This window comes from Ruditapes philippinarum, unplaced genomic scaffold (assembly GCF_026571515.1).
Source record: "Ruditapes philippinarum isolate M1 unplaced genomic scaffold, ASM2657151v2 ctg16917_1_1_1_1, whole genome shotgun sequence".
In the NCBI taxonomy this organism is placed as follows: Eukaryota; Metazoa; Mollusca; class Bivalvia; order Venerida; family Veneridae; genus Ruditapes; species Ruditapes philippinarum.
In genome coordinates, this window is record NW_026855038.1 from 1548 (window position 1) to 14015 (window position 12468).

At 32.6% G+C, this 12468-nt stretch overlaps 1 protein-coding gene across 1 annotated transcript; it reads left to right on the plus strand.

Annotated features, from left to right (window-relative positions):
* Positions 1-246: 246 nt before the first annotated feature.
* On the plus strand, positions 247-2898 carry LOC132741912 (caspase activity and apoptosis inhibitor 1-like; the record flags this gene model as incomplete). The annotated part of the gene is given in 2 exon segments (XM_060730179.1): positions 247-325; positions 1465-2898. Coding segments are annotated over 2 exon segments (940 nt in total), but the record flags the coding sequence as incomplete, so codon positions are not given.
* Between the last annotated feature and the right edge of the window lie 9570 nt (positions 2899-12468).

Below are 12468 nucleotides of genomic sequence, written 5' to 3' on the forward strand. Positions count from 1 at the left end.
TTCAGTGCCTTGAACATTGTATGAAAATGGTTTGTGTTAACATTGAAAAGTTTTAAGGGCTTTGAACTTAAAATGAAAAAAATTATTTGTGCAAACAAATTTGGAACTAATATTATAACATCTGAAATTTTGGCTGCATGCGGGGGCATCCGTGGCATGATGACACATTTCTAGTTCACAAATGCAATCTTGTTTCATGTATATCATTGTTTTGTTTCATGTTTATCATTGTTTTGTTTGTATCAGAGATATAGATGATGGAAGTGTTGGACACAGCAGTCCATATGGTAACCATAGTGATGAGGAACAAGGCTACATACATCAGGTATACTTGCATGCTTTGTAAACTTACCTTGCGAGGTATCTTCATGCCAGGTACCAGGTATGATCCCCATTTGGATCATTCTTAAGAATATTACTTTTCACCTGACTTATTTTAGGAAATGGACACAGCTTTGCTTTGAATTTGGAAAATTTTCCGTTGTTAATTTTGAAATCTAAATATCTAATGCTGAAACATTTATCAGTAAATATTCTTCATTTCAAATACTCTTTGGATATAACCTTGATTTCATCTCGGTTATATGAAAAACATTGGTGAGAGAATATTTACTTCAAAACAAATTTATCACTAAGTCCGTATGTAATGAATAGTGGCATTTATTAACAAGTTCAAGATGCAAATTAATTTGCTAATTTGCTTATCAGAGCTGTGTATTGCCACACAGGTTGAGATTCAATACAATCTGCAATTCAGACCGGACAATTTTCAAAGAGAAAATATAATGTGCTTTCAAAATTCAGACCCAACGATTCATGAATTGCACCATGAATCCTCTCATGATATTAATATTAAAAACAATTACAATGTTCTTAAAACCTTTCAAAGAAAAGATAAAATTGAAGTGAATGACCTTTACGAAGTTTCTTTAACCCTGGGAAGCATTAAAAACAGCAAAATAACATGAAATTGTAGACTTGGTTTGATTAAGTCTGTGAAAAAGTGCAACAGCACTCACGCCTCCTAGCACCGGCTTGAGCGGTACTCAATTCTCAAACACTAAAAGTGCTGGACTCAGTGATCCTGAAGGACCAAATAAATATAACAACACTGAAGTGAAGTACAGGGCAACTTTTTACAGCTGCCACACAGCACTTGACACTGCTGTTTAAGTTTGCCTTACAACTTTTAGTTTCAAATAAGTGATGATAATAGGGTTACTAAAGATAAGACAACATTAAATAGTAAAACAGAAATTCCTTTTGAAGGTTCTATACATTAAACAGTTATTAAACATTATAATAATTTAAGTGTAAACTGGGATTCAGTGATCTTAGAACAAACAAATATCAGACTGGTAAATAATCGATTGTCCCTGTAAACGTTACAGCCCTACTCCTTATTGAGCTGTCCAGACAATTCCAGAACCATGTATTATTAAATAAATGATGTGTGTATTTCAGGATGAAGACATGTACGAAGCTGATGATGCAAGTGATCACGATGTTGCCATGGAAACAGACTTTGTCGAAAATCCACCAGATAGCGAGCCCGCTTACCCACCAGGTTCACCAGAGGAAGGTGAAGTGATTGATGACAATAGTGACGCAGGGGAAGTTAACACTAATGATTCTATAAAAGCTAATGTTAAACAGGTCACAGAACCTGTTGATAAAACAGAAGAAAATTCCAAAGAAGGTGAAGGTGATACCAATACATCTCAGAACAAAAAGGAATTTTGTGATGAAAATATTGAGTGTGAGGTTGTTGAAGATGATGCTGAAAGAGGAGAGGAAACCATCTTAACTGATATATTAGATAAAGATACCAAACTAGTAAATGTGGATAAGAAAACTGATGATGATAGCAATGATAAAAAAACTGATAAAAGTGATAAAACAACTGAAAATGTTGGTGTTGATGTTAGAATTGTTAAGAAAGAAATAAGAGATTCTGATGATGAAAATTCAACAGCTGTTACAGATAAAAAAGATGAAATTGACAAGAATGATGTGGACATGAAAAAATTAGATGATGTTAAAACTGAAGAAGATAATGTAGTAGATGTTGAACCAGTTGAGAGTGAAAAGGACCTGTCAGATGAAGGAGAGGTTTTAGAAGAGAGTGCAAAGGATAGTGCCAAAGCTGGATGTTCCAAATCAGAAGTAATTGTTAGTGACGTTAAAAAGGGAAAACCTGCTAGAAGAGTTGTAAAACCACCAAAACAAGACATTGCACCAGCTTTGACAAGAAATCAAATGGAATTGTTAGAACTTGAGATGAGAGCTAGGGCAATTAAAGCAATGTTAAAAACTGCTAAATGATATGGTATTAGAGGGGGTTTCAGCTGACAAAAGCCCATACACTTAGCTGAACGTGAACAATTTTTCTTCATAATATTTCCCTTTATTTTAATTTGATCTCCAGATGAAAGAAAAAATCATTGTCGTAGATAAGAGCATTTTTACATTGTTGATCAAATGATGTAGATTTTAAATGACATTTTTAAGAACATCTTAATTGTATATTAAATTAAGTATTGATATTTTAGAAAGTAAAACTTCATTTATACAAGATGTTGCTTCAGGCATTAAGAAGCCATTACAAAAAGAAATCAATTTGAAATCTTGTTTGGAACTTAATTTTTCCGAAGTTTTTCATTTTGATTTTAAAGATAACAAATATCTATTGAAAGTGACAGAATGTTCATGCTTTAGTAAACATTCAAGGCTGAACAATCATTTTGTTAAAGTAAATATTTGAATCATCTTGTTATATACATGTATGTTATGTACATGTATGTATGTAATATTTTCAATGTCTTAAGGCTGAATTAAGTCGCTTTGTTACACATGACACATCAAACTTAAAGAAATAAAATATATTTTTTCGTGTTATTTTATGTGGCTTTTAACAGTTTTTGTTTCCTCCGTGGTATGAAAGGTTTACAGGTGATGGTTTCGTACCTTATACCCCATGTCATTAAGAGTTCAAGTCCTGGCAGGGGTATTGGGTTCTTACAAGAAATGAAGCTGCTCGGTTAGTTGCTGAATGTTTGTGATGCTACACAGGTGCGCAGTTGTGGCTGAACTAGTTATGTATGCCCGATCTTCTAGGAAAGTTGATGTTGTTTAACCTAAAAATCCCTAAGCTTTTTATCGGAGGATATGATATTTCATTACAAACTTTCAAGAAAGAATACTGCAAAATAAAAGCAATGGTTTATCACAGAAAGTATTTTTAGTTTGTAATGCTACCCAGGTGCCCCCTTGTGCCAGAAATAATGTATGATGTTTACCAGGAGATGTTGACATTGTTTTTTTTTAATATGAGTAACCTAAATCCCGAAGCCATACTTGTTCTCAGAGGATATTTTTTTATTCAAAATAAATTACATCGCAAGGTATATTTCACTTTCAAGCAAGTAATTTTCTTATACTCTTAAATGAGTAACAGCTACTTAAATTTCTTCATAATATAATTATCCCTTTCAATTTCAAAAATAGAAGGAAAGATGGGCAAACTGACATTTTGGTGCTATATTTAGTGTTCAATTCAACGCTTTTCCTTCTTATATTTAATTTTCTGTCTGAAACGCTAAATAATTGATGTGTTAACATTTTATGGTTTTAATCTTGTGAACTTAAAGTTAATAGATGCCATAAACAGCCATCAATTATAATCACTTGTTCACAAAATATGTAAGGATAATAATTGTGGCTTTTTTGGAAGATAATTATTTACAAAGCCAAAGTGAAATTAGGGTTGAGTTGATAAAAGATACAAAAGGAGAAGTTGTCTAGACTTGATTTTTCATCTCTACGATTATGTCAACATTTTTGGAATAATTATTGCTTTCTTAAGCAATTTATCATGTTTATTTTCTGTGTGTATGTCTAAACTTTGTTTTGACTTGGCTTCTTGAACTTCAAAATCAGAATAGATAGGGGGGGAAATGGGAGTCTCAAGCTATACTTATATCACGGTGCCGAAGGCTGATTATTTCTAAAATCTGTTAGGTGACATTTTTTCTCAATTTGTTTCAATTTTACAGTTGACAGCATCAAAGTAGCAGTGATTCTATTACAAATTTGGCAAGTTTTACGCAACCCAATGGTAAGTCAAGCCCCAAGGGCAGTGGCAAGAAAAATGAGTCGTATTTACCTTTCAAATTATTAATTTACACTCTGTACATACATAACCTGGTGAATGTGTTTGGTTTCATTTTGGCATAAATGTCTCATCAACCAGCTGACAATTCTTGGGCAGGGAAGGGTAGTGTAGGAGGAGTTTAATAATCGAATAGTCAAACTCCCAATTATTTCTAGGATTGGGGGGTTGGCATCAATGACAGCTTTACTAAAGAACAATACAGACATTAAAAAAAAAAAGACGAAAAATTCTGATCCCTCAGTAAGTTTGCTAAATGTACGACTGACATATTTAGGTTTGGTGGTCTTGAATACATAATGATGATAACTAGACGAAAACATGTTTGTTTGTTTTCTATATGTAGCAATATTCTCTAGACACTTGTTATGTCAATAAAATTGTTTATTCATCTACTATGAGGGTATTTTTCATTGAAAATAACGAAAATTTTGGCATGGAAACTAAGGGCAGTAACTTAGCTAAAGTCTGGTATTTATTTTGAATACTAAATTTTATCCGTTGCCATTACTGAATACAGTTGTTGTTTTTATTTTCAATGTATACTTAGAAAGTTGGAGGATAAGCACATGTGTTCAACAGTATTGTAGTGTGCTATTTAGAAAATTTAGTTTCGGGGATTATTATTTACACGTTTTTATTTTTCACAAGAAATTCCTAACTTGTTCACATTTTTGTTTGTTTTGGTAACATATCATTCCAGTTCTGTTACAAACAAGCAGTAATATAAAACATAAACTAACTTCAGTTATTGAATGAGCTTTAGTCATTGAATGAGCTTTCTTGCAAGGTACTGCTTCCTGAGCCTGTGACCTCCATGGCTAAGTAGTTAAGATCACTGATTTCATATCACTTCATATTGATACTTAGGGATGAGTCCAAGTGATAAACATTTAGACACTCCCTGTGACATAAAACATGTATGAAGTATGTTTTCTAGCAACTGTAACGTAATTCATATACATTTATTATGTCATTCTTGAACTGTTTCAAAATTGCCTGAATAAGTTTTTTTGAAAACATGATCACATACAACTTCTGATAAGGGAGGCTAGTGTGAATTTTTTTCTAAAAACTTGCATCTAGAGTTATTCACCTTTCATACGTCATGATACCTGACCACTAAAATTTGATGATCTCATAGATCAATATGCACTTGTTTAATAAAAAATCTTGTAAGGATGATCATTTATTTCCTTTTTATGCCCCCCTTCGAAGAAGAGGGGGTTTATGTTTTGCTTATGTTGGTCGGTAGACCAAATGGTTTCCGCTGATTATCTAAAAACTATTTATCATAAAGTATTTCACATACTGATTGGTCATAACTGGTAAATGACCCCTATTGATTTTGGGGTCAAGGTCACAGGTGCCTTTTATGTCCGAATGGTTTCTGCTCATAATCTTGATAACTATTTATCACAAAGTCTTCATATTTCACATACTGATTGGTCATAACTAGTAGATGACCCCTATTGATATTGGGGTCACTAGGTCAAGGTCACAGGTGCCTTTTATGTCAGAATGGTTCCTGCTCATCATCTTGAAAATTATTTATCACAAAGTCTTCACATTTTACATACTGATTGGTCATAACTACATGACCCTTATTGATTTTGGGTTCACTAGGTCACAGGGAACAGAATGGTTTCCGTTCATTATCTTGGAAGCTATTCATCAAAATGGTTTCTGCTCATTGTCTTGGAAACTATTTATCACAAAAGGCTTAATTTTTCACATACTGATTGGTCATAACTAGTGCATGACCCCTCTTGATTTTTGGGTCACTAGATCAAGGTCAGAGCGGCCTTAAATGTAAGAATGGTTTCCGCTAATTACGTTGAAAACTTTTTATCAAAAAGTCTTCATATTTCACATACTGAATAGCCATAATGGGGGCACTAGTTCAAAGGTCAAGGTCTTTAGATTTCACATATTGATTGGTTATAACTAGTTGGTTATTTTATTTTTCATAACTGAACACTTCCATGTACCCATATATAGCAAGTTCCTATAAAAAAATTACCAATAATATGAGTCAAGGGCTGGAAAGGGGGGGGGGGCATACGTGTGTCGTTTTCCTTTTGAAATTCATTCATATGTTTGCTATGGAATTAACTGGCTGTTATGGAAGTCGCTTGTTGCTATGCAAAGTCAGTTGTTGTTATGGAAAGTCAATAGTTGCAATGGAAATCACTGGTTACTATGGAAAGTCAATGATTGCTATGGAAGTCAGTTGTTGCTAAGAAAAGTCAATGAATTCTATGGAAGTCACTGGTTGCTAAGAAAAGTCAATGAATTCTATGGAAGTCATTGTTTTTGATTTGAGGTCAGTGATTGTTATGATTAAGTGATTAAGTCACTGCATGCTATGGAAATTCAATGGTTGCTATGTAAGTCAGTGTTTGAAATACATATCAGGAAAAGTCATTACTCTTCTGTCAGAGGTGGAGCCGTTTTAGGCTTAAGGGTTATAATTTTAATAAACTTAGAAAGTCAACAATATAAAGTCAATAATACAATGTTTAATGCAAATATTTCAGCTCTAGCTGTTGTTAAAAATCCTTTTTCCCCATGGGCGGGGCCAATTTAGACCCCAGGGCAATTATTTAATAAACTTGGTAGACATCAACAAGACAATGTTTCATGCCAAGTATATGGAAGATTTTGAAGTTTGTATTATACACATTATTGTAAAAAAAAATTATGACCTCACAGGGCCTAAGTGCTGTAACTTTTTTGTAGAGGTCCACATTGTTTCATACTACATATACATGCATTTACCAAAGAAAAAGCCGTTGCAATTTTCAAGTAGAAGAATTTTGAAGTATTAACTACAGCCAGAGCCAATTTTGACCCCAGGTCTATATTTTGAACGAAGAGGTTCGTTCAGTTGACAATGTTTTATGCGACATATCCAAGATCTAGAATCTATTTTTAGGTATTTTGACCTCTAGAGATCTTGAATGAAGAAATAACGGTTGTAGGGCTTCATACTTGGAACATCCCAGTGAATTTTCATCTGACATCAACTTTGACCCGGTCTTTCGAAAAAAAGTTTACGCACGACGGACGCATGACAAATTGTGCCCAGATGAACTAAAAAGTCAATAGTGTTGCTTATAAGAACCGCCAATCTCTTTCATAATATTTCTCCATAGGGACAATGAGCATCATGAGATATACATATAAGCCGCGTCACGACAAAACCAACATAATGGGTTTGCGACCAGCATGGATCCAGACTAGCCTGCGCGTCCTCGCAGTCTGATCAGGATCCATGCTGTTCGCTTACAAACCCCTTTAACAAGTAGAGAAACTGATTGCGAACAGTATGGATCCTGATCAGGCTGCGCGGATGCGCAGGCTGGTCTGGATCCATGCTGGTCGCAAACCCATTATGTTGGTTTTGTCGTGACACGGCTCATATCTTCTATATACATATCGACAAAAAAAGACTATTTTATACTCAATTGTAACATTATACTCAATTGTAACATTTAATTGACATTAAGAGTCAAATAAATAAATTCATACATGTATTCTGAATATTTGTTTCATATACAGTATTATTATTTACGAAATTATCTCGGTGTCAAACTAAGGTCTGCACAAAGTAAATAGCCTGGATCTTTATGTAATAACTGGTAAGCATCTATTCCATTCTATTGAAATGAAAATCAACACATATTGGGACAATAATAACAACAAGTCATCTTGATAAACACAGGAACTCTGATTTTACCGGTCTTATTTTTTTAGCTCACCTGTATACAAAGTGTACCACTATTTCTTTAACCAACCTGATGGATCTCGACAGTGACAGAGATATGATCTAAGGTTTATAGTATCAGCTTATGTTACTTTTATTCAGTGTGTTATATCAGTCATTCCCCTTAAGCCCAAAATGACCCCGTCCTAAGGGTCACTTATAGTTTACATATACTTATATAGTATTACATTTATAGTCCCATGGTAAAAAAAACCCCAGTCGTGCCCAAAATTTTCACATTTGTTACAAGTAAATGTAATGGAAACTGGCTATAAAAGTGTGATACTGATTGGTCCAATTGTTTAAAATGTGACTGTCCCAATGTTATTCAATGACCTAGTTCTTAAGAACTATGACGTTTTTTGGCAATGAATCTCAGGTGAGTGATTTATGGGCGTAATGGTTCTCCTGTTCGTAAATACTATGTTTTTTCCGGTCTTGTATTTGTCTTTGAGGTTGCCATAGCCCCCAGCTTAGAAACAGTCAAGGAAACAATCTTTGGGGGACATGCAATTTCATTAGAAAAACAAAACGTGTTTATGTAAACAAATGAGGGACTAATTTGTAACCCAAAAAAAGGACAGCGAGTTGATTTTTTTTATTTGTACAAAATTGTTCGTGTTTTCAGACAAGGTGAAATAAGAAAAATGAAAGCTTTTTTAATTAATAATCTATACTTCGGTGATATTTCATTCATTGCCAAAATGCATTGCCTTTATAATACATAATTAATATTTTTATTTTAACGGTTGCATCATTTACTTTATTTTAAGCCAAAGTTAAATAAATGTTTCAATAAGGATTAGCATCGTCCGGTGGTACGATTTAATTAATTACACTGTATTTTTAGTCCGTTTAGTGACATTTTCTTTATAAGCACGGGCCATAACCCACGACGGTCGAAGACTGCAAACAGGCACGGCCTTATTGACTCTCTGTTCTTATCAAAATAAACCAATGATAGAGAAAGATGCACTGGAAGACATATTTATCCACCGCTTCTGCGACAAAAGCTTCACCGCCGCAGCAATTGTTCCATCATAGATCACAGTTACATATACATGTACACGTAAATTTGCACATATAAAACAAGTAAAATGGTTTCCTGCGGTGAAAATTCTAATGATATAAAGATATTTTATTTAACTATTTCAACATTTTATTTATTTATTTTTTTTTGGGGGGGGGAGAATAAATAAACGTTTGTATCAAGAATATACAGTTGACAATTGAATAAACGATCAATATAGAAAAGCTAGGTCTTTGGAAAAAACTGATTGACCGTTGAAAGACCGGAGAAGGTGAACACCATAAAACAATTATTTCTTTTTAAGAAAATGATTAAATAGGCCTACCATTTAGAATAATTCCGAGCAAAAAATAAAATAAAGTAAACAACAGTTTACGCAGAAAATATCTCTATTTATTATGGGCAAGATGCCACTACGAATATTTTAACTTGAGATTTTCAGTATAAACAATTATTGTTTGTATAAAATTTGAGATAGCTATTAAAGAAAACATTGATATTTTCAACACATGAATTTCAAGTTTTCCACCCTTTAAGCACGGTAAAATAATTATAGAAAATTAAAAAATCACGTAATGTTTTTGGTTCGCAAATTAGGGCAATGTCCGACTAATAACCCTACAGGTAAATCCGTAACGTACCTGCAAACGGTATTTGCTAGGATTTGAAAAGTCAATTAACAAAATCATGTACGGTTTTACAGATCACATGCTCTTCCATGTACGATAACAGGTCACGGTGCGCTCCTCCATGCCCAAAAGTTAAACGCGTAACAATATCCCTGCTTTGCAGCCGCATAGCTCAATCGGGGGTTTAGAGCGGAGAACTTGTAATCTTCGACATTGTGGGTTCGATTCCCGGCTGGGCAACTAAAATTGGAATGTCAGACGTTCACTCCCATAGACTTTCACTAATTGGACGTTTTCACACCCAAGACGGTTTCACAACCCTAGAACGGTTTTTACTCCATTTTGATCCAAATTGTATGGGACGTTTCACTCCCATTTTTTTAGATGTTTTTATTAAGAAAAATTTATTTTCATTATGAAAGGGGAAATTCAATTTAATGATTTTCGATTTTGTTGAATTTGAGAGTATTGTTAAGAAGAATTTATGATAATAAGAAAGAAATGATTAATAGGCCTAAAAGTATAAATTTTTCTGAAATATAACAGAATGTGTAAAATAATTATGATCCTATATAGATACAGTAGGCCTATAGTATCAGCTCAGAAAAAAGTGAATTTTGTTCCGTTTAAACAGTGTTTTGAAGAATTCCTGTTAATTATAAGGAGTAAAAATATTGGTTTCAATGAGGACGTAATTATGATGAATTATTAGAAGATTATCATTATACTCATTTAAATATGGTTGAATGATAAGAGGTATAAATGAAAGAACAAATGTCTGAAATATCGTTTTTATTATAAGAGTAAAACACGAAGAAAATTCTATTTATAATAAATCAAAGAAAGATAATAGAATAAACAAAATGAAAATGTTCATGAACAACAAAGACACATTGTAAAGTACTAGTTTGAATATTGAAACCACTACCAGTACAGTAATTAAATAATATCAATATATAAAATATATTTATTAGTTTTTTTGTAAATATATTTATCAATGAAATGCAGAAAAAGTGCATAAAATTAATTATTCTTTTAAATTATTTCTTTATCAATTTATTGAACAGTAGCCATTAAACAAACTTAGGTAAGTGTGGTGTTAACAGTAATCTCTTCACCTAATTAGTTGTATAAACACTGAGACCACCAAATCCTCCATAAGTTTTGGTTATAAATTATAACAAAAATAAAATAATATTTTATCAGATAATCATATTTAATATATTATGTAAGATTATGTACAGCTTTTTTTTTTTACTTATTGATAATAAAATATACTTAATTATGCAAAGATAACCACTTATAAATTATTATCATTAAAATCTTTAATGAACTGCAACTTTCATACAATTATATCCGGTCATATATGATATCCTTCCCTAAATAAGAATAAATATCTGAAAAGATATCAGATCAAAGACATCTCTAATCAAGTAAAAAATAAAACTTTAACAATAATGACATACAAACTTTCATTTTTTAGTAAAATTAAGGTCTATTGTAGTATATCATACGTATCAAAATAATTTTGGTATAAAATGGGAGTGAAATGTCTTCAAGACGTTTCACTCCCATTTGGGAGTGAAACGTCTTGGTGTGAACCGTCTTGGTGTGAACCGTCTCAATAGTGAAACGTCTGTCTACCACTAAAATTACTAATCAGTCTTTCGGATGAGACTTTAAATCGAGGTCCCGTGTATGGGTGCTTAAACACTTGGCACGCTAAAGAACCAGGAGAAGCTTCTGGAATTGGGGCATCTTTCTGTATCTGTAATTGCACTATCCTCCAAAAATCTAAAATGACTAATACTCTTCTGGGGTTAGTATCTCGAAGCTATCGTAAGCATAACGACTATCGTATACCTCTCGTTAAGGTTTTCACCGCTATCTCGACGCTCTCGTAATTAACGAATAATCGTTAATATGCCCAATTATTAACGGATGCCTAGAGGGTGTCTTTAGGCTCTCGTTACTATCACTTTGACACAAAAGTAAGAAAGGTGCGATTTTAAAGTACATAAAAATGAGAATTATATCATTTTATTGATAAAAAATGATGAACCGACATACATATAGTATTGTATTTCTTTTTCTCATGAATTATCAAAGGCCCGTAATAGATTTTATTGTGTAAATTCACTCAAAGAACTCTTTAATACAATTCCATAAAAAAACATCATTGATTATTTGAAAGAGATAAACTTGTATTCTTGGATCTAATTGACTCATTTTTATTGTCATTTACAAAGTTTTACATAACATTTAAAGCCTATTATAGCATTCGGCACGATATGGCCAGTTATGTGTTGACGTGCCTTAAAAATCCAAACAAACAAACTTTTTCTCACATATCAAACATATGTAAAGGTTCTTTACAGTTTAATTAAAGACTTATATTTGAATGCGGATAAAAAAAAGCATATCATAACTTAAACAGCGAAAGGAATAAACTCTGTACTGTGTAATTTTGCACAAGAAAATATAAATTCAAACTTGTTACAGAATTATATTTCGAAAAGTAAATTGTGAAATTAATGACATCATGAAGAAAAGTGCATTACGTCAGCTGCAAAAATCGGTACCACAAAAAGGTATGTAATATATAGAAATGTTGTCTGTTTATCATTTCAGATCAACATATATTTCACTTGCGAACACCAGTTGTTATAATTTAACTTATTATATTTTAATTTATAATTCATCAAAGATCTTTTGTTTAAGACAAAATGAAAATTTATCCATATTAATTAACAGCAGTCATGTATATAATATTATTTAGTTATACAGATTTTTGACAGGTTATATGGCCGTATATAAACGATAACCCGAGCCGCCATGTGAGAGTTATATTGCAAACAAAATTATATCG